Source organism: Pogoniulus pusillus, chromosome 15, assembly GCF_015220805.1.
Source record: "Pogoniulus pusillus isolate bPogPus1 chromosome 15, bPogPus1.pri, whole genome shotgun sequence".
In the NCBI taxonomy this organism is placed as follows: Eukaryota; Metazoa; Chordata; class Aves; order Piciformes; family Lybiidae; genus Pogoniulus; species Pogoniulus pusillus.
In genome coordinates, this window is record NC_087278.1 from 24787555 (window position 1) to 24810822 (window position 23268).

Below are 23268 nucleotides of genomic sequence, written 5' to 3' on the forward strand. Positions count from 1 at the left end.
CAACCCCTCCCACCCTGCTAATTGAAATTACTTGCTGACACTCACTCCAGCTCACCACAGCAGACTAGGCTTACCCTTGCTTTTCTACCTGATCTTTACCTACTCAATAGCCTGAGAGGCCTCCCTCTTTTTCTCAAGCCCCTGCAGCTCAGCCAGCCTACACCTGTCACCTCTTCAGTACCTGTATCGACACTCACCTGCGCCGAAAGACGAAGAGCCCCAGAAGCAGCCCAATAAACAGCAGGACTCCAAAGATAATGGAGACGATGACTCCCCCCGAGAGAGCTCCTGTGTCTGCAGAAACAGAGACACAGACCACATCATTTAGAAGACCAAGAACTATTTGTCTGGAATGGTATCACCTCCTTACCAGCTTCTTATCAAACGAAGGCAAGCCTTTGCTTTCTCCTCTGTCCTTATTTTGTTACAATAAAACTGCTATCATTTCAATGGATGAACCTACCACAGGATCAGAGAATGGTTTGGGCTTGAAGGGACCTCCAAAGCTCATCCAGTCCAACTCCTCTGCAGTCAGCAGGGACATCCTTGACTACATCAGCTTGCTCACAGCCTTGGCCAGCCTGACCTTGAATATCTCCAGGGATAGGGTCTCAACTACCTTCCTAGGCAACCTGTGGCATGAGGGTGCAGAACTTGTTCCTAACATCCAATCTTAATCTTCTCTCATTTCAACCCATTATCCCTCATCCTGGTTCCTGCAGGCCTTTGCAAACAGTCTCTCTGCAGTCTTCTTGTAGCCCCCTTCATGTACTGGAAAGCTGCTCTAAGGTCTTCCTGGAGCCTTCTCTTCTCCGAGCTGAATAACCCCAGCTTCCTCAGCCTGTCCTCTTAGCAGAGCTGCTCCAGCCCCCTGATCATCTTTTTGGCTTCTTTTGGACATGCTCCATCAGTTCCAGCCAATAGGAGGATCTGTCAACGTGTGACATAAAAGACAAGCAAAGTCCTTCAGAGTTCTCTCTAAAAGAGAAAATCTCTGAGTGACTCAGGGAAAGGGGAGGCTGGATGTGAGGCCTGCAGGAGATGTTCTCTGATGCAGGACAAAGGTCTTCTTGTGGTCTGAAGTGTGTCCTTCTACATTGCAGCTTTGGTGGAGAACTTTTTTCAGCAGCACATGCCACCTTTTGGATTCAGGGATGGACTACATAGAGTGGAAATGATAAAGCTGGAAAAGAATAGTGGTGAAGTCCTTGGAGTTCTCCTTTTTAGTGGTCACCTTAACACAAAAGGAGACCCATGGGAATCATTTTGCTAACATTCAAACTCAGAAAAGACCACCAGAATCAAATGTCTTCAGGAGAACCAGATGAAGGTGAAGGGCTGGCTAAGTAAAGTGCCAGTACAACACACAAACCTGACACTGATCAGCCCTGAACACAACAGCACATTTTATACAGCAGCAAGGGAACAGGATAAGTATCTCTTGTTCTACATCGTCACAAAGCACCAGGCTTGGTCTGGGTGATGAGGAACCTAGGAGCGTGGTGTCTGTGCCTTACAGCCAGCAAAGCACAGCAAGAGATCCAGGTACCATGTGAATTTACAGTCTGATGGAGAAGAGAGGTTCTCCCAAATGAGGTCCAAGTTTTGTGCCTTACCTGGTGGAAGAGTGCGGAATTCCTGCTCTGGGGAGTAGGGCCCAGGCCCAAGGGGTGTGATGGATCTGACACGAAGTAGGTAGGCTGTGTCTGGCTGGAGGTCTCTCAGAGTGACGTTTGGCTCCAGAAGGTGTTTCACTGTGTAACGGGTCTCCTCCCCCTGCAGGAATCAAATCCAGTGAACAAAGAGGACACGTTCACCCCTTTGGGTGAGAGGAGGAAGAACAAGGCAGGCCTCACCTTCTCAAAGAACATGACCTCATACTCCACAGAGGACCGGCTGCGCTGCCATGGGACAAGCCATGAGACAGAGAGACTACTGTCATCTCGCTGTGTCAGGACAAACTGAGACACTGTCACTGGAGCTGCAGGGAAACCAACACAGAACATCAGGAAGAAGTCCTACAGACTAGACCCTCCCTCCATCACGGACTATCTTCTTCCTTCTCTGGTTGTATCATGCACTGGGAACTCTCCCACTCTACCCTGGTGAGACCACACCTGAAATACTGTATCCAGTTTTGGACTGAAGAGTGAAGCCTGATTTTCCTTGTCCTTCATCATCACCAGGAAATGATGAGGTGAGCCAAAAGTAGTTCTGCTTTCCTAGCTCAGAGTTGTGCTGCCCACACAGAGCGTCCAAGAAGAAAAGTTGTATTTTGTCACTAAATCAGAACTTAGGGAAAGTATCAAGGCCTGTCAAGCACTGAGCTGTCACTTTTCTATAATCACATTTCACAGCACTCTGGAAAGGGTGTTCACAGGGTGGCCAAAGTAGCTGGCTGGAAGCTAAGCTACAGACATATGGCAAGAACTTGCTTGGCTGTACCATCCTCATGACTTGATGCTTTCAGACGTTTGCTGGTGCTTAGTTACAGCAGGGTTTCTGTTGGGGGCCATGGGCAATATTTCACATCACAGTCCCTGCTCTTCCTGTCATACATACTTAGGCTAGACTACACTAGTGTATGACAGGAAGGGCTTTATTCTCCTCATTTCTAGTTCCTGGTGGACTCATAGCTCTTGGTGGGTAATGAGTACTGCTGCTTTGACTTGCAAGGGATATGTCTGATGGACTTTACATGCCAGAGGCAGAGGTACCTCAGTCTTTATCATACCATACCAACACAAGTGGCAGACAGAAGAAGATGAAGAAAGCTTAAAAATTCAGAGATTCCACCTCTTTTCCACGAAGAGCAGGAAGAACTTCTCCCTGCTTCTGCTAACCTGCATGTCCAACTGCAACCCAGACAGCTGGAGAAGTTCTCTGTGGAGCAGGTCCCATTCCTGAGACACCATTCTGAGCTTCCACAGTGAAGGTGTAGTTGGTGTAAGCTTCGAGGCCATCCACATCCACAGCAGGCTTCGTGAGGCCGGAGGCACTGGGGGAGAACACCACAGCAGCCTCACACGGCTCACAGGACAGGAAGTGGCAGCGCTGGCAGCTGACTGTGTAGGTCAGGTCCTTGCGCCCACCGTGGTCACTGGGGGGCTGCCACCACAGGCTCAGCTGTGTGCCAACAAGGGAGAAGCTGACGTTGCGAGGCGCTGAGGGGGGGCCTACAAGAATCATGAGAGACAGCATCAGATCCAGCTGTCAGCACTCAAAGCACTGTGGCAGCTTTCCATCTGCTGATGTATTTTGAATGCAGCCCTCTTCTGTCCTCCCACCCTGATTTCTCATCCCCATTTCCCAACATTTTCCTGTAATACCCTTTTCTCCACAGAATCAAAGAATGATTTGGGTGGGAAGGGACATTTAAAGGTCACCTAGTGCAACTCCACTGCCATGAGCATGGACATATTCAAACAGATCAGGCTAAGAGTCCCACCCAACCTGCCCTTGAATATTTCAGGGACGAGGCACTACAATTTCTCTATGCAGCCTGCTCCAGTGTCTCACCGTCCCCATCACTGAAAAATCCTTCTGTATGTCTCTTCCAGTTTAAAACTGCTGTCCCCTGTCCTGTCACTACAGGCTCTGAAAATATATTTCTCCATCTCTACCTTCTTTAAAGGCCACAGTAAGGTCCTCTGCTAGATGAGTTCCTGTCTCCTTTGTTCTGGAACCCCAGAGCTGGATGCAGTACTCCAGAAGGGATCATACCAAATCAGAGTCAAGGCAGAGATTCCCCTCCCTTGACATGCTGGCCATGCTTCTTTTGATGCAGCCCAGAACATGACATGGCCATCTTTTGTCCAATTTTTGCTCCACCAACATCCTTCCACTCTTCTCTGCAGAGCTGCCCTCAATGAGTTCACCCGCAGTGTGCACAGAGACTGTGCTTTTCTCTCCATGACTCACGGGTACAAGCGATGTTCTGGCCCTCCGCAGGTGCTCGGTAGAAGCCTGCATTGCAGGCACAAGATGTAGCCCCTGGCTCACTGGACAGGCTGTTGGGGGGACACTTCAGGCAGTGGTTGGTCTCCAGAGAGTGACGGTAGAACCCCCGCCGGCAGGCTGTGAAGAGACAAGTCAACATATGATCAACAAGTAACCAGTCTGGAGCAGCTTCCTGACCATTCCTTCATCTGCTTGCTATTCTTCCACTGTCTTAATTCTCTGAAACGTTTAGGAGGTCTAAGTATCTGGAGGTCACCAAGCCAATCATCTCCTCAGAGTAAACAGTGAGGAGATGCAAACTCAAGGCAGGATCAATGTTACGATAGGCCTCTTGACCAAAGAAGTGGCATGATTCCCCATGACCAGCTTCTGTACTCAAGCATCCAATCTCAAAGCCTTCTTCCAGAATAAACCCAAACTGGTTCCCACCTTGCCCTTCAAGCTTTCCACACCATGAAGGAGAAGTGTAAATACTAGCTCCACGTCCTTGTACTCCTGAGTCCTCTGCTTGCTGACTTCATTCATATGAGATAGCCAATAGGCTTTTTAGCAGAAGCATCTTTGTCCTGTCAAGGGTTCACAGCAGAGCATCACCTAGCAGGGCCTTGAAGAACATCTAAGTGATGATCAGGTCACCTAACAGCACTGAGTGCAACAGGCTATGGCACCAACACCGACTTCAAGGGAACAGCTGCCACATGCTTGCTGTTTCCAGTTGCACAAAAGGAAGCAGCCACATCTGGCACTTTGAGCTTACTGCACTGCTGTTAGCTTGATCTACAGAAACACTGCTCTGCCTACCAGCCATCTCAAGGCATTGCAACACTTCACCTCTATAGGCATGGGGCAAGGACAAAACGAGTGACAGAAGCTGAAGTAACCTGTGAATTACCAACCTGTGCTTAATGAATCTATCAAATGTTCTTCAACTAAAGAAACAAACAACCTATCACATGGTTGACAATGCAGACACTGATTTTCCGCCAGGGCTTCCACCTTGCATTTAACTTAAGCCTTGAGGGGATTAACTCTTTCATGTTGCACTATAAATGCAACAGTGTTCTGTATAACTCATCAGGAGATCTCAACAGAGAAAGCCATCTGCTCAGCAGCTTGATACAAATGGCTTTAGTATGGTGGAGCATAGCATAGGAAATGATCCCTCTCCAGATGGCAAAAACCACTCCAGACAGAGGAACACATGAGTGACCTAAAAAAATATCCACTAACAAAGGCCAAAAAAGATTCATGATCATCAGTCTCAGATACACTCACTATCCTCACTGTATGCTGAGATGTCTCTCTAAATTATCATCAGAGAAGGGGCTTCATGTCTTTCTTGTTAGTCCCTCTTCCTGCCCTAGGATGGCAGGCAGGCTATCCCGTTAACACTGCATAATGACAACTGGTCAACCAGTTGCATAGCAATACCGTGGCACAACCACTTGAGCATACTGTGACAGTATACAGGCCAAAAGGATTTGCAGCAGTGACGCCTAAAGAGCAGAGAAAGGAGAAATAATCACAATAAATAGGAACAAGCAGCACCTTCCAGTTTCAGGACATAACAGAACCACTCAGGAGTCCATTGTGTAAGCTACAGCCACGAGACTGTGGTCAGTGACAGCAAAGACTCCTAAAAGAATTCAAAGGCTCAAGCACTGTCACCAGTCCAAAGAGATCCCATTTCTATTCCAGACCAAATCATCTCCCTGAGAGGCAAGGTTACTTTGATTTACAGGTGATAGGACTGAAAGTACTCACAAATGAGAACGCTTCTGTGTGCTATGTGCTGTGCTAAGATGAAAGCTTTGTTGCCTCCTGCTGCTTTGCTTCAGCACAAGGTTTTGAAATTCCAGGCACTGGGTCAGTTCAGTTCAGGAGAGCTTTGACAGTACCACGAAAACACAATGAATCAGAGCACAGACTTGTGTAACACAGAGGCTCTAATATCCCCTGGATAATACTACCTGCCATAAATATGTGACAGTATATGCAGCCTCTTCTCACCAGGCTGAGGCAGTCTGGGAAAACTGGGCTTGGGGAATCTCTGCAAGAACAGTTAGGCCCAAGAGAACTGCAGCCCCTGCTCCTCCAGGCCTGTGCTCCGGTGCTGCTCCAGCCCCCAGCCTGTGCACGCCTCACCCACTGGTGCTGCTGAAACCCTTCAGGCAGAAAAGCTGCGCTGCGGGAAGACTGCAGCGGGAGCACGGGAAGAAGCTGCACCGGGGATCATTGGGGCAGAGACAAACCCAGAAGCCTGGCAGGCAGGCACGCAGCAGCTGCCTGGACTGGGTTGCAGCACCCGAGGCCGTTTCTGCCTCAATGCCACTGAAGCAGGGCAAGAGTGCAGGGCAAGAGTGCAGGGCAAGAGTGCAGGCCAGAGCAGAGGCAACCTGCACGCCCCAGACGCCAGCACGGCCGCAGCCTCGGGTCTGGCTACGCTGGAAAGGAGGCAGGCAGTGGGCATGAGGCCATCTCGTACCGGGCCTGCGGCCCACGCAAGCCCATGCCAGCCCCGACCGGCGCCCTGGGAGCGGCGGGCACAGCCCTGCCCCGCAGCCAGGGCGAACCCCGGACGCCCGAGAGCAGCGGCCCGGCGCCTCTGGGCAGCAGCCCCTCGCCCGGCCCCGTCCTATCGCCACGGGTCGCGGCCGCCGCCTGACCGAAACAGGCGTTGTGGCGCCGGGGCCTTGTGCCTCGGCTTCGCCATGGCCCCGAGCCTGCCCTACCGGCAGCGGCCCGCAGGTGGCTGCACAGCACCGGCGGCTGCGGGCCCCAGGCGAGGCGGGCAAGCCACAGCCCCGGCGAGGCCCGACCCGCCCCGTAGGCGGTGCGAAGGGGCGCCGGGAGATGCGGGCACAGGGAAACAGAGCGGGGCGGGCCGCGGCGCAGAGCTGTGTATGACGGGGGAGGAGGCTCCCCGGGCGGCAGGCAGGCAGGCCGGGCTGCCCGGCTCTGGGCGCTGCATGTCTCCCGGCTCTGAAGGCCTCGGGCAGCAGCAGAGGAGCGGCTGCCCCCAGCCCCCCGCGGAGCGAAAGCAGCGCGGGGCGAACAGCCAGCAGCCCCAGCTCCCGCCAGGGCACCAGAGCGCAGAAGGGAGGGCTGGGGCACTCCCTCTGTCCATGTTCCTTATCCTCCTTCTTCACAAGGAGGGTGGCAGAGCACTGGAGCAGGCTGCCCGGAGAGGTTGTGGAGTCTCCATCTCTGGAAGCATCCCAAACCCGCCTGGACAAGTTCCTGTGTGATTTCACCTTCAGGTGATTCTGCTCTAGCAGGTGGAGTAGACAATCTTCAGAGGTCACTTCCAACCCCAATACTCGGTGCCAGCAAGCACTGAGCAGCCTGCAGCCCTGCACTCGCAGGGGCACAGCCAGCCTTCGTGGTCAGCTACATACATGGAGAAGTTAATCACAGAGCCCTGGCTTTATCAACAGCAAAGTCTGCAACACAATGAGAGGCAGAGATAGAATACACTGGGCAAGCAGAGTTTTTCTGATAATATGGGATAGCTGATCCATTATATACCTGGCAAAGCTTTACACGGATAGTTTACTGAGATGTGTGAACCAGTTAAGCATCTTTGCCTCTGGCTTGCTGTTGCCTCCTGTGCTGTAACACAGGACTGCTGTTAACAAGATAAGGGTTCCATTTTCCTGGTTTTTAGTTCCTACTTAAGGCAAAACTTGGAATTGTTGAAAAATGTTTACAAATGTTCATTAGCTCAGGCAGCTTGTGTCATCTCAGCAATTTAACCACATCCTTATTGCCTGGAACTAACAAAGAGTCTTTGCATCCGTATCACCAAAGCTTCCACATAGATCTTCCCTTAATTAACAAAGCAACCTTCAAAACCAGCAAGACCCACTCCATATGGTCCAGGACCTGACAAACAACATGATGATCTAACTGACAACCATACAAGCAAAGAGAATGCAAAGGTTCAAACAAAGTTCAAGAAAGGTTCCTCTCCTGAAGACCATCAAAGACTGCTAGAGACCACAGCTCCTAGCTGGAAGACTCCTGTCTAAATTGAACCCCTCACCCTCTGAGCATGCCCACAGAATTTAAGAGAAGCTGGACCTAGTAGGTGTTGCCATGAGGTGTAGCTACTACATGTGATTGTGCAAATATCTGTCAGGAATTTCACCTGGTGTGTGCTGGGCTTGTGGGAATGCCCCCAGCACCCAAACTTGCACAGCTCTGTAATAAAGCAATGGCTGCTTCTTAGTGCCAAACCCAGTAGGGAGGAGCTGGGTTCCCCGTTATGGTGACAGCTTTGGTGACCCACATCAGACTCTATGTCTGATGCTCAGCAGATTCACAGGATTGTGAGACCTCCAGCACCATGGAAGGTTTGTCAGGTAGATCCTCCACTCCCTCGATCTAGTAAGTTCAGAGCATGTCCCCTAGGTCTGTGTTAAGCATTACTAAAGGATGTACCTAGTCATAAGTCAGGAAATGCTTTCCCACTGGATAGATGCACAAAGGATAGAAAAAGGGTCTGGACAGGGAATCAAGGCTTAATTGCATGCCACTGTGGGGACTCCTGGAGTGCCAGCCCAGGTGCAAAGGCTCAGTGGCATGTTACCGAGTGCAATCCAGGGCACAGGTTATGGTTGTGTTCAAAATTGTACAGGTTACTGTCATAGTCTAAGCTGTAATTGCTGTGGTTCCTTTCATTAGTGTGTCATTTGTTTGTCCGGTTTTACTGTGGGGTCCAGTCAACTGTCTAAGGGGACTGAGTGAAGTATCTTAAAGAAGTTGCCTCTGGGATGTCTTCTAAGCAATGGTCATGAAACAAGAAATTGTTAATGTGTTAATAATGTGAACTGTTAGTATCTGGCTTGGGTCAGTAGTCAAGCATGACAAATGAGCTGATTCTGCAGTAGCACCCTGCAGGCTCAGGAATACAGATCCTTGCAGGGGTGCTAAGCTATGGCAATGCAAGTGATGCCAGCTGAGGTTAAGGCAGTTGTTGAGTGTGTAGCTCTTGCTGGGAACGTGTCCCTGTCTTGGGAGGAGGGGCTGGGGCACAGCTCCTCAAACATCCTCACAGGTACTGACTTCACAGACTCCTGTGATTTTTTTGGGGGGGGTTGATTTGTTGAGCTTTGATGCTTTTTTAAAACAGTCTGCCTCTCTCTTCTATGAGATGGCTGGCATGATTTGGGTGGAGGATTGAGTAACATAGCTGTGGATGTTGAGCACATGCTCCATTTGACTTAGTATCACACTTAGGGGTATAGACTTCAGCATTTCTTTTGCAATTAATTAGGCAAAGATACTCACTTGGGCACTATAGCCTGTTGGAAGCTGCATGTTTGTTGTTTTAGCCTGGCTTCAGCAGTTTTAACCCAAACAGGGCTGCCCCTGCTTGCTGGCAGCTCCCCACCCAAGACAGAGTCAGAATTCTCTAGTGAGGAAGAAACTGACACTGCCAGTCCAGTGTCTAGAACAACTCAGTGACAGAGAATTGTGATTCTGGCCCCTCTTAGCCAGGCTGTGGGACCTGCAGGAAACCAGTTTGTATGCATCCAGAGTGCTGTTAAACTGGAATGAAAATCCACAATGCTAACTGGGGAGACACACAGGCTCTGCTGGAACTTGTTTACATCTGAGCAAAAATGGACAGTCTGGGATAAAGCAGGAGAGAAAATGGATCAGAAGCAGGTACCCAACTTTCTATCTCCTCAGGGAGGATATGAAATGGAATCCTGGTAAGGCTGATGAATTGGAGAGTCTAAAGGAATATCAAGACTTAATTCTGTATGGAATTTTAAATGGACTAGAGAACCCTAAAAAATTGACTAAGTTGTATGAAATAAGGCAAAGAGATTGTGCAAGGCAGCCTGGAAGTGGACAGATTTGAATGCAGAGGATGCTGGCAATATGAACCTATTCATTGTGTCGTTTGTTGGTCAGTCAGTATCAGACAGTAAAAAGAAACTGCAGAAGGCAGATGGAGGAGACCAGACGACAACTCCACAGTTAGTGACAACTGCACACTAACAGAAAAAGCAAGGGCAAGTAAAGTTGAAGAAAGAGCCAGAGGAAGATTGAGAAGCAGAGCTGGAGGTCATGGAGGCTATGCTGTTTGTGACCTTCCTTTAGGGATCAATGTGTTTACTACAGGAAAGGACACTGAAAAAAAGAGAAAGAATGCCCACACTTTTTGGGGAGGACAAGGAAAAGGAACAGAGGAAGCAGCTGGAATAGTGGCAGAAATTGAATCAGACTGAAGGGGATCAGAAGAATAGTGGCAGAAACTGAATTAGACTGAAGGGGATCAGAAGAATCTACTTTGGTCCTCTAGTTCCCATTAAACTGGGAAATGAAATAATAGAAACTTCACTCATTTAAATAGCTTTAAAGGACCTATAGGGGAAAATAAAATAAATGTTGCTGGTGCCACAGGGGTGGATACTCCATGCAATTTTATTTTAAAGCCTGTGGCACTTTCAGTTGGAGACATTAAAATAAGAGCTGACTTTCTCTAGATGTTAGAATGCCTGTTACCTCTGATGGGAAGTCACTTATTAAATTAGGAACACAAATAACTTTTGAACTAGAACAAAGTTCAAGTCCATATTTCAAGTAATAGTGGAGAGCACAAGCATAGATTGCACAGGGATCATCTCAGAAAGAGAACGTTGAAAAGGAAGACCAGAGAAAGATCCCTCCCAAAATAATCAGCGTGGGGATTCCTTTTGTGTGGGTAACTGAGAAGCCTGGAAGAGCCAAATCAGCAGAACTGGTAAGAGTGGAACTGAAACCAAAGGCGAAACTGGTAAGGCGCAAACAGTACTCTTCAGAATTGGAAGCCTGGGTGGGACTGCAGCCCATAATCACCAATTCCTTGCAATACAGATCACTGTGGGAGTGCCACAGTCTTGCCCATTCTGAGGAACATGGACTGGTATGAGACCTAAGGGCTCTCAATCAGATTGATGGCTTTACACCTGGTAGATCTTTACGTAATATTAACAACAGTAGTTGACTGTAACATCTATTTTACAGTAGGGGACCTAAAGAATTTTTCTTTTGTAGTCCATTGGAGGAACAAATAAATTGTTTTTGAACAAGAAAGCTCAGCGACTGGATGAGTTATGCTGGACACAACTCCCTCATGGATTTAAAAACAAGTCATACTACCTTTGATAAGGTATTGGCAGAAGAACTGGGATCAATGGTGAGCTTGGCAATAAAGGGAGAACAAAACTCTAGAGGGTGAAATCGAGGTGAGCCCATTACCAGCAAACACATTCATTTGCAAAGCTGAACTGATTGCTCTGACCCAAGTCTTGGATATCCTTCCTGCCTGAAACTAACAAAGAGTCTTTGCATCCGTATCACCAAAGCTTCCACATAGATCTTCCCTTAATTAACAAAGCAACCTTCAAAACCAGCAAGACCCACTCCATATGGTCCAGGACCTGACAAACAACATGATGATCTAACTGACAACCATACAAGCAAAGAGAATGCAAAGGTTCAAACAAAGTTCAAGAAAGGTTCCTCTCCTGAAGACCATCAAAGACTGCCAGAGACCACAGCTCCTAGCTGGAAGACTCCTGCCTAAATTGAACCCCTCACCCTCTGAGCATGCCCAGTGAATTTAAGAGAAGCTTCACCTTTAAAGTGAAGTGAGAAAGAGACTGCCCAATGGATGGTTAGTAGCTGCTGCCATGAGGTGTAGCTACTACATGTGATTGTGCAAATATCTGTCAGGAATTTCACCTGGTGCGTGCTGGGCTTGTGGGAATGCCCCCAGCACCCAAACTTGCACAGCTCTGTAATAAAGCAGCAGAGAGGAACTGGGTTCCTGATTTCAGTGACAGAACCAGAAGACAACTGCCAGAAGGTCTTCCTCCATTCTGGCCCTTTTCACATGTCCTCCCATCTTCTGAAGACAAAGTAGAAGCTGTGACCTCAGTCTTTACCCTGACCTGAATTATTCTCAGTTTCTTTGTGCAATGCCTGTTTTCTCCACTGAGGGAGAGGACACCAAGGTACCCCCTGCAGACAAGCAACATACACCTTCTTGTCTGATCCCCCAGTAAGACACTGCTCTGGACCCCCCTTCTCCATGATGGGTTCTCCTCTCTTGTCTTCCTCTCCTGGGAGACCTCCCCAGTGCTTACTGATCATAGAGGAGACAATTTTGGCTGCAGCTGTACTTGGGCAGAGTGGGATGAAAGCACAGATGTAGAATTAATCTGTGCTGTGATAGCAGCCAGGGCTTGCCCAGACATGACAGCTTCCCTGCCCCTTCCCAGGGCAGTGCTCTCAGGAGGGTGGGGAGAGCAAGTGGAAAAACTGGCTGGGCTGTGCAAGAAGAGGTGATTGCTGGAGGATCTTGTGCTTCAACCTTCTCCAGCTCCCCAAGCAAAATGAGCAGCAAGCAGTAAGGATTCACAGAGGCACCATATCCTTGTAGCAGAGAAAACATGGAACAAAGCAGAGAACTGGGGCAGCTGCTGACCCTGAGAGCAGTGCATGGATTCCTTTCTCTGTATGCCTTAGCCTTGTACCCTATGACTTTGTGAACAAGAGCAGAGATGTGCTATTGCCTCCCTCTCTGCAGTAACATGTAGCCCCCAAAACACCACACACGTCCCCTCCCCTGACAAACACAGCAAGGTGCCCTAAGAAGCTGAATCTTGTTCCCACTGTGGCAAAGGGTATTGCTCACTCCAACAGCACTGTGGCTCCAGACCCCCACTGCCTGCAGTGCTTGCCGAGTGCTCTTCCTCACAAGCGAGCCAGACACCCGCAGTGTGATGCAACGTGCTTTACATCATTTCCCAAGCCAGAGCAGCCACCCCAGTCCAAGCAGAAGGGGACACAGAAGAAACTTGCCCTGCTCTGTCTGTCAGCCTTCTAGTCACGGGACAAATACACTACCTGTGCGTCTGACACATCTGCCCTGAGAGAACAAGACTGCCCTTTACGGGTTAGGAACCAGTTGTTGAGTAAGTCAGTGTCAATCACAGTTACAGCTCACAGAAACCAGCTCCAGAGCTGAAGGCTCCTGGATGAAGCCCAAGAGGGAGTGGAGAGGTCTGTGCAGGTCTTACACCTGACACATGAGGAGAAAAATCACAACTGAAAAAGAGAAGCTAAGGAGGGGAGGAAGGGTGCGAGATACACCTGGCAGGCACAGAGAGCAGGCAAGAAAGAGGCAGACCACACCGACTCCCCCAGCCCCACTTCATGCTGACAGATGCTCTGATCTCCAGCTCCCTGGAACCTCTCCCAGGGCCGGCTGCCAGCGTCTGTCTGCATACTCACCTACGCAGCTCCCGTTGACTTCCTCAAACCCCACGGCACAAAGGCACCGGCCCATCGGTACCAGCCACTCCCCGTCCGTGCTGCAGTGCATGCGGGGGGCAGAGCCTGCTTCCTCGGCTGCGTCCTCCACACAGACCCCAGGGACTTCTGTCAGCCCCTCGGAGCCCGCCAGCGTCTCTGGGAAGCGGGCCAGGCCGCGCACGGCCTCTGGGCAGGTCTTGTAGTAGACGCGGACGGACACCATGGCAATACAGGCGCCGGAGTTCTGGAAGGCCAGGTAGAAGCCCCGATGGGACAGCTTCCCGATGGGGCACACCTCTGTGTTCAGCTGCATGGCGCCGGACTCGATGTCTCTGCTTGTGAAACTGCGATCTGCTGCCACGGTGTTGAGCTGAGGGGAAAAGGCCACAACTGTAACGCCTGTGCAGGCAGCAGCAGCTGACACCCACAGCTCTCAAACTGCTTTCACACCGAGGCCTTTCAGAGGCTCCTTGGTCAACGCCTTACAATGCCAGTGCATTGCTTGCTTTGCGCTCGAAGGAGGCATTAGCAACGGGGCCCACATCCCTTCCTGCCTGCCTGCCTTCCATCTTTGCCTTTCAACTCCTTCACAAGTCATTCTACAGTACAGAACCACGGAATGGTGGGCTTGGGCCTCCAGACATCATCTAGTCCAACCCCACTGGGTCTTTGATTTCAAGAGGTCTTTAGGAACTGCCCCCAGAGAAGAAAATCTCTCTTTTGTGGTACTTTTCTTTGCACGTTGCACACAGTAAACCCACAGCACTACTTAGAGTTGTGTTTTTCAAGTGGAGCAGTGAAGCACAGCCAGCTGTTTTGAAGCTGTCCTTGATGCAGACCAGGTCATCTGCTGCGAGGTGCTCCTCATGCAGTGCTGAATGTATTTCAGCATTCTAGAGAGGCGAGTGAAAAGCCTGCCCGTGCTCCTACTCGCCCACTGCCCCAGCAAACGGAGGGTGGGAGTGAGCAAGAGATGCAACGCTTGGGCAGAGGGGAAAGGCCTCTGCAACATCATGTGGTATGGCAGAGCTGGAGTTCAGGTGCCTTTCTCCTCAGCCAGCCTGATGGCAGGGTGGCCTTTCTTCTCAGAACTCATTCTTTCCACTTCAGACCCCTTCTCATTGCATGATCCCACCCACTCTCTGTAGCTGGAAGGCAGATGAGAAGATCTGCACAGCAGCTGCAGATGAGTGGGATCAGAAGGCACATTTAGAAGTTGTGGAGGTATTGCAAAAATTTACATGGTAGGCTGCAAAGGAGGAAGAGGAGCACTGGTGAGAGAGGGTCAGCAGTTATTAGAGTCCTGCTTTGCCTGTAGCAGCCTTTACGTTGTTTTTTTTTCAATCAGGTGCCACTTAAACTGCAGAGGAAAGGGCAGTCAAATAACTTAGGTCTGTGTGTTCTTTTAGGACAGAGCAAGGTTACAGAATTTCCTCTAAAGAACACCTGAGGTTCCCTGTTCTGCAAGTCAGATGTTTCCAAGACAAAGGAGAACTGTGCTGGGGGAAACAGCAGTTAAACCCCAGTGGTGCTAAATGCTTTCACACAAGGGACAGTTTCATTACAGCAAGCCATCACCTCCAGTTCTAGAAAACCAAGGCCCTGTATGGCATAACATCAGGGGCAGAGACTGGGTCCTGTTCTTCCCTTGCTCTAATCTTGCTTTATTAGCTAAGTCAAGTTAAATTCCTCTTGGCCTCTGCTACTTGTAAAATCTGGTGTAGGACACCCAGCACTGTTACCCCACTTCAGAATCCTTACCTATGTGGTGTCCAGTTAAGTGCTTACACAGAATGGAGGTCTGAACTCCTATGTCTCCTGCAACAAAGCCTGCTCCAAGCATCACAGAGGGCACTGGGGGCAAAGTTTATTCTAAGGACAAAGCTTACTATCTATGCCCCACCCCAGATGCCAGTTTTGCTGGCCTCCTCCTGCCAGCAAGACACACCTAGTTGAAGCTGAAATATCTAAGCTGGTCCTCACCCTCAGTACTACAGACCTTGATGAACAGCGGGCGGCGGAACTGGATGCCCACATCTTGTTCAGACTCCATGTAGTAGAGGTTGAAGGTCTCTTTGCAGGTCACCACTTCACCTTTGAAGCTCTTGCAGTCCCTGACAGTAAACTTTAGCTCCACATAAATGCGGGAGGCTGCTTCTCCCCGATAAATCCAGTTGGTGCGAAGCCAGTGGTCAGTGTCATCCTCAGACAGCACACTGCAGTCCTGGTACATATACACTGGGGTACCATTTATCATCTGCTGCACTTCACTCCACTGCTCCCAGGAGAGAAGAAAACACATGCTTAGACAGATGAGAGACACTTTTCACTTCAAACATGGCAAAAACTTGCCTAAAAGACCCATACCAATATAGCATTCAGAGCTCAGAGCTTTGCTAGCTAGAAGGTCGCCTACACGAAGCTAATGTTGCACTGCTCTGCAGCCTCCTATCTGCCTGAACTCTTCACACAAGGAGCAAAGAGGACACTGTGATTAGGATCTGACCTATGCCAAACTGAAGGGAACCACTATGCATAGGCATTCCCCTGTATCCTGCCATGGCTCAAATCTCCTTTCATACACTGCCTTAGCTTGAGAAAAAGCCCCACTCTCCCATGGACTGACCACTCTCTGTGCCACCCTTCCCAATCGCAGCGTACATCAGGACAGAGCAGATCCAGACTCTTATCTGACCCTCAAAATAAGGCACAGCTCTTCAGAGTAAGGAAAGACACCATGGGCAGCACCACTGCAAAAGGGCTGTGCTAAAGCAAACGCTCAGTCATTTCAAGTCCATGCTTCTCTCTGTGTGATGTTTTGCAAACCTTAATTGAACTATCTAAACTCAGCTGATTTTCCTGACCTCACACGAGGCTAAAACGATGGCTGAGAGGACAACATGGGCCTAGCTTGTTCTTTGACCTCACTGATGCTATTTGTATGAACCTAGTAGGATTTGGTATATGTTTTAACATTCACTTTTGCTGAATTTTATATAGTTCTAGGTTTGTTTCCTCAGGTCAGACACAAAATGCAAAGAATGTTCACTGTTGAGTAAGTTACACGTGGGAATTGAAAACTTGGAAAGCAAGGTTTTGTCCACAGGGAAAAAGATCCCTTTCCCCCCCATGCTAAGACTGCCTTTCTCATTATGCTTGAAATATTTAATCAAATTAAATCGAAACAAGTGCCCACATAGGTACTGGCACAAGTTTAAGCACCCTAGTTTTAAATCACACCCCAGGTTAAGATGCAATTCAAACAAGGCTTCGGTCTCTGTATTACCCTAGGCTTGTCAAGTCTCACAGGCTGAGTGTGAGATTCACACACTACTCCAGCAGCACCACCTCCTGTGCTCACAGCACAACCAGGCAGCCTCTCCTAGCTTCTCATCCCACAGCCCAGGTCACTCTGCTAGTTGAATACAAGAGGTGAATCCCCAGAGCGCAAAAGGAGGCTCTGCTTTTATGCCGTGACTTAGAGCATACCTCCTGTGCAGCCCCACTCTGAAAACTCCCTTTCTCCAAGCCACTGAGCCCTACCTACAGCACCAGCTCCTACCTCGCTGACTTCAGCCACTTAACCTAAGCCCATACCAGCAGACTTCTCTCAGGCAGTTCTGCAGATGGTATCTATGTGCCCCTTCTTGTTTCCATTCTCTCCATGTAATTAGTCCCCAGTGTTACCCCACCTTCTTAATCTGGTCCAGCTGGCATATAACAGCAGCACACAGGACTTACACTCATTTCACATACTGGCGGTCAAAGCACTTATGATAGGAGGAGAGATCAGTTCCAACTGATCAAGCAAAGGCAGCAAACACTTAATCACCTCTGGCATTAGTGCACTAAAAATCTGTAAAGTGCCGCAGAACCGAATTCACAACACTGAAGTATACTGAAATAGGGGGGGGAAAGTCAGAAAGGAGAATAAAAGCAAAGTAGCTTTCATGAGGAACTGCCAATGGTGGAACTGGCTTGTAGAAACATTCTTCCGTGGGTGTCTGCCTCCCCTGAGCTGGTGGGAAAGGCATAACTACACTTCCAGAGCATGAGCTAGGTAAGTTTCCATCAGCACTTTCCCCTAAAGCAGTACCACAGACAAGTGTCACTAGTGAACAGGTTTAGCATATCTCCTCAAAATACACAAGCTGTTATGATGCATGTCCAAAACTTAAGTGAATGAAAGGAAGGAATATTTCCTTTTCAATAGTGACCACTCTAGCAGAAAAACTTCCTTTAAACTCTACTGCTGGAAGAAATCCAGCTGCTAGCTCCTCATTTCTCAGCTCATCTCAGCCCAACTTCTTCCAGACTGAGCTCTTCAGGGCAAAGATGCTTGGCACTGACTATTGCACAGTTTAACATGCAAAGAACTAACAAGGGAGTTGTTTTTTCTAGACTCTCCTGCTCATGGGCAAAGGATATAAAATGAGGATATTATTTATGCTAACAATGTGGAACTCTTGTTAAATATGCTTGTGACTTCATTATTGAGTGAAGCTTTTAAATTCAAAGGAGTGGAGGAAAACTGTTACATACAACACTTAATGAAAGACTGAGGAGTCCAGTGGTTGCTAGGCAACTGTCTCCTATCCTCAGACTGCTGGGAAATCAAAGTGTCTCTAATATTTAATGTCATGTTCTTAATAAACAGTTATAGTGAAGTCTGCCCTGATCAATATTAATTACTTGGCTCTCCAGCTTGTCTGCCGCTGACATTGAATCGATCTCCTCTGATAGTGTAACTTTCTCCCCATTCAATTCCTATATCCTTGCTCCACTCATCAGTTATGATGGAGGATGAGGAAGATTCATCGAGGAGGAATGCAGGACAATGTGAGTCAGAGCTGCTCATCTCAGCAGTGACTGTGCTGTGGGTTTATGATGTTACAGAAAACTTGCTTGTGAGATTCAGAGTCGAAGAAAGAGCAAGCTTGGAAAGGACTCTTGGGATCATGGAATGGTTTGGGTTGGAAGGGATCCCCAAAGATCATCTAGTCTAACCTCCATGCAGTCAGCAAGGACACCCTCCATTAGATCAGGTTGCCATGACCTAGGTCTAGCACCTCGCACTTTGCCTTATTGATCCTCATGAGATTGTCCTCAGCCCACCTTTCCAGTCTGTCCAGGCCCCTCTGCATGGCAGCCATCCCATCCTTCAGTCTTATCAACCACACCATTCAGCTTGGTATCATCTTCCAACTTGCTGAGGGTGCCTCAATCCCTCTGTATCATTGAAAATCTTGAACAGCACTGGTGTCAGTACAAACCTTTGAGGAACACCACTTGTCACCCATCTCCATCTGGACATCAAGCTGCTCATCACCACCCTTTGGATGTGATTCATCTAACCAATTCCTTATCCACAGCACAACCCACCCATCCACTCCAGCCTAGAGAGAAGGATGCTGGGGGGGCTGTATCAGACACTTTACAAAAGTCTAGCTGGATGACATGTGTTGGGCTTCCCTTGTCCACTTACACCATGGTAGAAAGCCACCAGGTTGGTCATGAAGGACTTGCCCTAAGTGAAGCCATAATGCCTGTCTCCAATCCTCCAGTCCAGTCGCCTGCTCCTAGTAAGCTAAGGACTTACTGAACTCTTTATATTTAAGTCTTTAAAATTCTTTTACAACTCTTTTAAATTTAAATTAGCTTAAGTTTAAACAGTCTTCAAACGAGTCTTCAAACTTTTAAACCCTTTTAGAATTCTTAAAAAGTTGCTAAGAAAGCAAAAGAGGAGAGGGCCATAAATTAGTAACTTGACTTTCTAAAAAGACTAAGGATGTAGGCAGTGAATTTGAGAACAAAAGGGTGTTCTGTACTCCTCAGGAACCCACAAACTAACACAGGCACTTAGTGCATGGGTTTCTTCTTGGAAGCCCTGGTGTGGTGGTGGAATACAGAGCAAAATAATTCCAGCACAGCAATTAGTGCTAAATGTATGGCAACTTCAAAGCATGAGTTCTATCTCAGTAACCTCAGAACACTGCAAGGTTGGGAAGCAGGAAGGCAGCTTTCCTCCCATTGCTAGGCTGGATTCAGTATAAAGCAAGCAGTGGTGGAGACAAGCTGCCTTTCTGGAGGCAGTTCCCAAATGACCTGAATGTCAATATATAAAGGCCTCAGCAGATACTGTAGCAAACTGTTGGTTCAGTCTGCCACGTGAGTGAAAACTCACAAGCCTTCCAACATCTGCCTTGAGCAGCTCTGGACTAAGCATGCACTTTGAAGCTCTGAAGCTGAAGGAAGCTTGCTTTATCTACACACAAGCCTTCTCTAGGTCAGGTCTCCATCAAGGAGCCTACCTTGGACAGCCTGTGACACCTCCAGCTATCTGTGGGATACTTTTCCTAGGATCTGTCATAATGTCTCTTCCAACCTGATCGAGTCTGTGAAACAAACTGAGACAGTTCCTTAAGTCTTCTTGGGAGCTACTGGCTCAGGGGCTGCAGGCATCAACAGAATCACAAAATGGTTTGGATTGGGAAAGGCCTTTACAGTCATCAAGTCCAACCACTGTCTAACTCTACCAAGTCTGGTGCTAAAACATGATAACCTTTTTCTAGGAAAAAAAAAAGCCACCCAATGATGCTGAACACAAATTTCATCTTTGCTAATACTGAGGCACTCTGCCAGTGACTGAGGCAGCAGAGTGCAGCAGTGTTGCAAATGCTTAGGCTCAGACTGGAGTCAAAAGAGCTTGCTGCTCACAACAGTAATGTCTTCATCTCCAGGACACCTGCAGTCTCCTTGCCAGGGACATGCCTGTCTCTTCTCAGGTAACAGCCTGCCTGTTCTGACCTCTTTCATTGCCTTGAACATTAGCTTAGCACAGTGGCTTCCAATGTGTGGCCTGCAGACCCTTAGGGAAAGGTAAACATAAGGAAAAATTCTTCACTCTGAGGGTGGCAGAGCACAGAGTCAGGCTACCCAGAGAGGTTGTGAAGTCTCCTTCTCTGGAGGCATTCCAAACCCATCTGGGAGCAGTTCCTTTGTGACTTATTCCCCATGATCCTGTTCTAGCAGGGAGCTTCAGAAGTCACTTCCAGCCCCCATCCTTCTGTGATACTTCTAGATCTACAGAAGGAATAACAAGGGAAGCATCTTGCCATTAGGCTTAAAGTTACCAAACTAAGATGCATGCCTCCACTGCAAGCAGCCAGGAGTCCATACACTGCCATAGATTCAGAGTTGAAGGCAGTTGTAGATTACAGGCTCAGGTGGATATTCACAGATTGATTTAGGTTGGAAAGGACCTTAAAGATCATTCAGTTCCAAGCCCTTGCCATGGGCAAGGCCACGTTTCACTAGAAAAAGTTGCTCAAGGCTTCATCCAACCTGGCCTTGAACCCCTCCATGGTGGGGGGACACTCATGACCTCCCCAGACAACCTGTTCCAATGTCTTACTGTAAAGAGTCACTTCCTAATTTCCAGCCTCAATCTGCTGCCCTCAATCCATTCCCTCTTATGCTGTCACTACAAGCCCTTCTAAGAAGCCCCTTCCCCACTTTCTTGCAGGCCTTTTTCAGACACTAGAAGGCTGCTCTAAGGTCTCTCCCTAACAGTTTCTCTTTTCTACCCCTGGCAGCACTTTGACCTGTGGAGTGTCTTGCATAAAGCACTATTTGCATGCTACCATGACCCCAAACCCTTCCTGCAATAGATTCAGAATTGAAGGCAGCTGTGTATCACAGGCCCAGCTGGATATTCTTAGCACAGCACCTCAGAACAGTCTGTGACGACAGACACCTTGCTGGCACCTGCCGTGGTGTGATGAGCAGCTTCTCTTCAGCTACAATACAGCTGACAAAAACCTGTCAGTAACTCAGAGCAGCCAAAATCAGCAGCCCCACAGTGATGCTCGGGCAGTACTACAGGATGAAGCTCCTGTGACCCTTCACTGCAAGGTTCTCAATACCCTCACAAGTTCTTTTGCTGGCACAGAAGGCAATTTAATGACAATGACGAAAGAAGTGTGGTGACATCTAGACATCTAACTTCATGAGTTCTGTAACTAGAGCTGAGAACAGCAAAGAGTCTGCTTTTATTTCTTTTATCATTCAGCAGTGGGTCAGGGAACTTCAATTTAATCACCATGGAGTCTTCAAGACAACTGCAGATGGATTGATGTTTACTTGTCTGCAGTACCTTTTAGGGTGGGATGATGGATTTTTCCCCACAATGATCCATTGATTATTTTCAGGGAGGAGCAACTGCATTATGTAATTACCTGTCCTGTAGGGCACTAACACAAAGATCTCCATCCCACTCATCTCTGTACAACTGAACTTGTATCCAAGTTCTTCTGGGGAGATAAGCTACTAACGTGAGCCACAGTACATTGATTGCAGAACCTGTTTATCAAACCCAGCTTCTGCTCTCTGCTCATCCTCTGCACTGCCTGACCACATTAAGGTCTTGCATGAAAACAGTCCTGGTCACAACAGATGCTGCTAGGTGATAGATAATGATAGTCCAGCCCAACATTTCACCTACCTACTTCAGCACACTCATTTCACACATCTGTATGCATATATTCACATATACCCACTCAAGGGTCTGTACCACTGTGTTCACTGTCTTCACCAACGATATAGAGAAAGGGATTGAACCACCCTCAGCAAGTTTTCAGATGTTACCAAGCTGAGTGGTGTGCTTGTAAGTCTGAAGCATGAGATGCCATGCACAGGGACCTGGACAGGCTGGAGAGGTGGGCTGAGGAGAATGTTATGAGGATCAGTAAGGCAAAGTGCAAGGTCCTGCATGTAGGTCAGTGTAATCCCTGATATTAATTCAGGGTGGGGGATGATGAGATTGAGAAGTTGGGCATGAGCCAGCAATGGGCACTTGCAGCTCAGAAGGCAGATGGCAGCCTGGGCTGCATCAAAAGCAGCATGGCCAGAGATGGGGAAGAAGTGATTCTGCCTCTCTGATCTGTGGAGACCTCACCTGCAGCGCTGTGTCCAGCTCTGGAGCCTTCAACACAAGAAGGTCATGGACCTGATGGAGCAGGTTCAGAGGAGGCCACCAAGATGATCAGAGGGCTGGGGCACCTCTGCTATGGGGACATGTGAGGGAGCTGGGAGAAGAGAAGGCTCAAGACAGACCTTACAGCTGTATTTCAGTATCTGACAGTGATCTACAGGAAGGCTGGGGAGGGACTGCTTAGGAGGGCCTGTGGTGGTAAGATGAGAGGCAATGATTTGACCCTGGAGCAGGGCACATTCAGGTTGGACATCACAATGAGTGGTGAAACACGGGAACAGGCTGCCCAGGGATGTGTGATAGAGGCTCTCTGCCTGCAGCCATTCAAGCTCAGACTGCATGTGGCCCTGGACAGCCTGACCTAATTGGAGATGTCCTTGCTGAGCGCAGGGGGGTTGGACAAGATGACTTTCAAGAGTCTCTTCCAACCCAGTGAGCTAAAAAAAAAAGACAGGAGTGTAAAACTAGCTGCTGCATCTTCAGAGCTCAGGTTTGTGATGGTTTGGGTGTTACCTGCCCCCCACCACTTTGGAAATCACCCAGACTAGACTCAGCCAGCTCTGGAGATTGAATGAAGCTTATATTTACAGCTTAGCACAATATACAAGCAGATAGTTACAGTATATATACAGTTATAGACAGAAATAGACAAGGTAAAAGGGAATACAGAAACACAACAGCCCTCCCAGAAACCTGAGTCCCCAACAGGGGCTCCCAACTGCCCTTCCACCTTCTCCCATCCCTCTACCTTACCCCAGACGTTGCCTTGTGCCCCAAGGAAGAATGGAGGGTTGGCCAGGGGGGTTAGGAAGCAGGTGGATTAATCAGAGAGATGTAGGGTTAGGTTAGATAGAGAATGCCCAGGCAGTGTCCAAATGCCTTTTCTATGTTTATACTCTTGTTCTTATACATCTCAGAAAGCCTATGAGTGAAGTAGATATCACCATTGTTTCCCTTTCACATCCTGTAATCTAGCTCATCTCACCCATCAGCCCATTCCA

At 48.6% G+C, this 23268-nt stretch overlaps 1 protein-coding gene across 1 annotated transcript in view; it reads right to left on the reverse strand.

Annotated features, from left to right (window-relative positions):
• EPHA1 (EPH receptor A1) overlaps positions 1-23268 on the reverse strand; it is a 40670-nt gene that overhangs the window by 7884 nt on the left and 9518 nt on the right. Inside the window, exons 3-9 of the mRNA XM_064155830.1 lie at positions 15275-15550; positions 13255-13645; positions 3922-4077; positions 2844-3176; positions 1857-1981; positions 1617-1776; positions 198-294 (exon numbers count right to left, since the gene is read on the reverse strand). Of these exons, the coding sequence (XP_064011900.1) occupies positions 198-294; positions 1617-1776; positions 1857-1981; positions 2844-3176; positions 3922-4077; positions 13255-13645; positions 15275-15550 (1538 nt within the window). The remainder of the gene's footprint in view (positions 1-197; positions 295-1616; positions 1777-1856; positions 1982-2843; positions 3177-3921; positions 4078-13254; positions 13646-15274; positions 15551-23268) is intronic.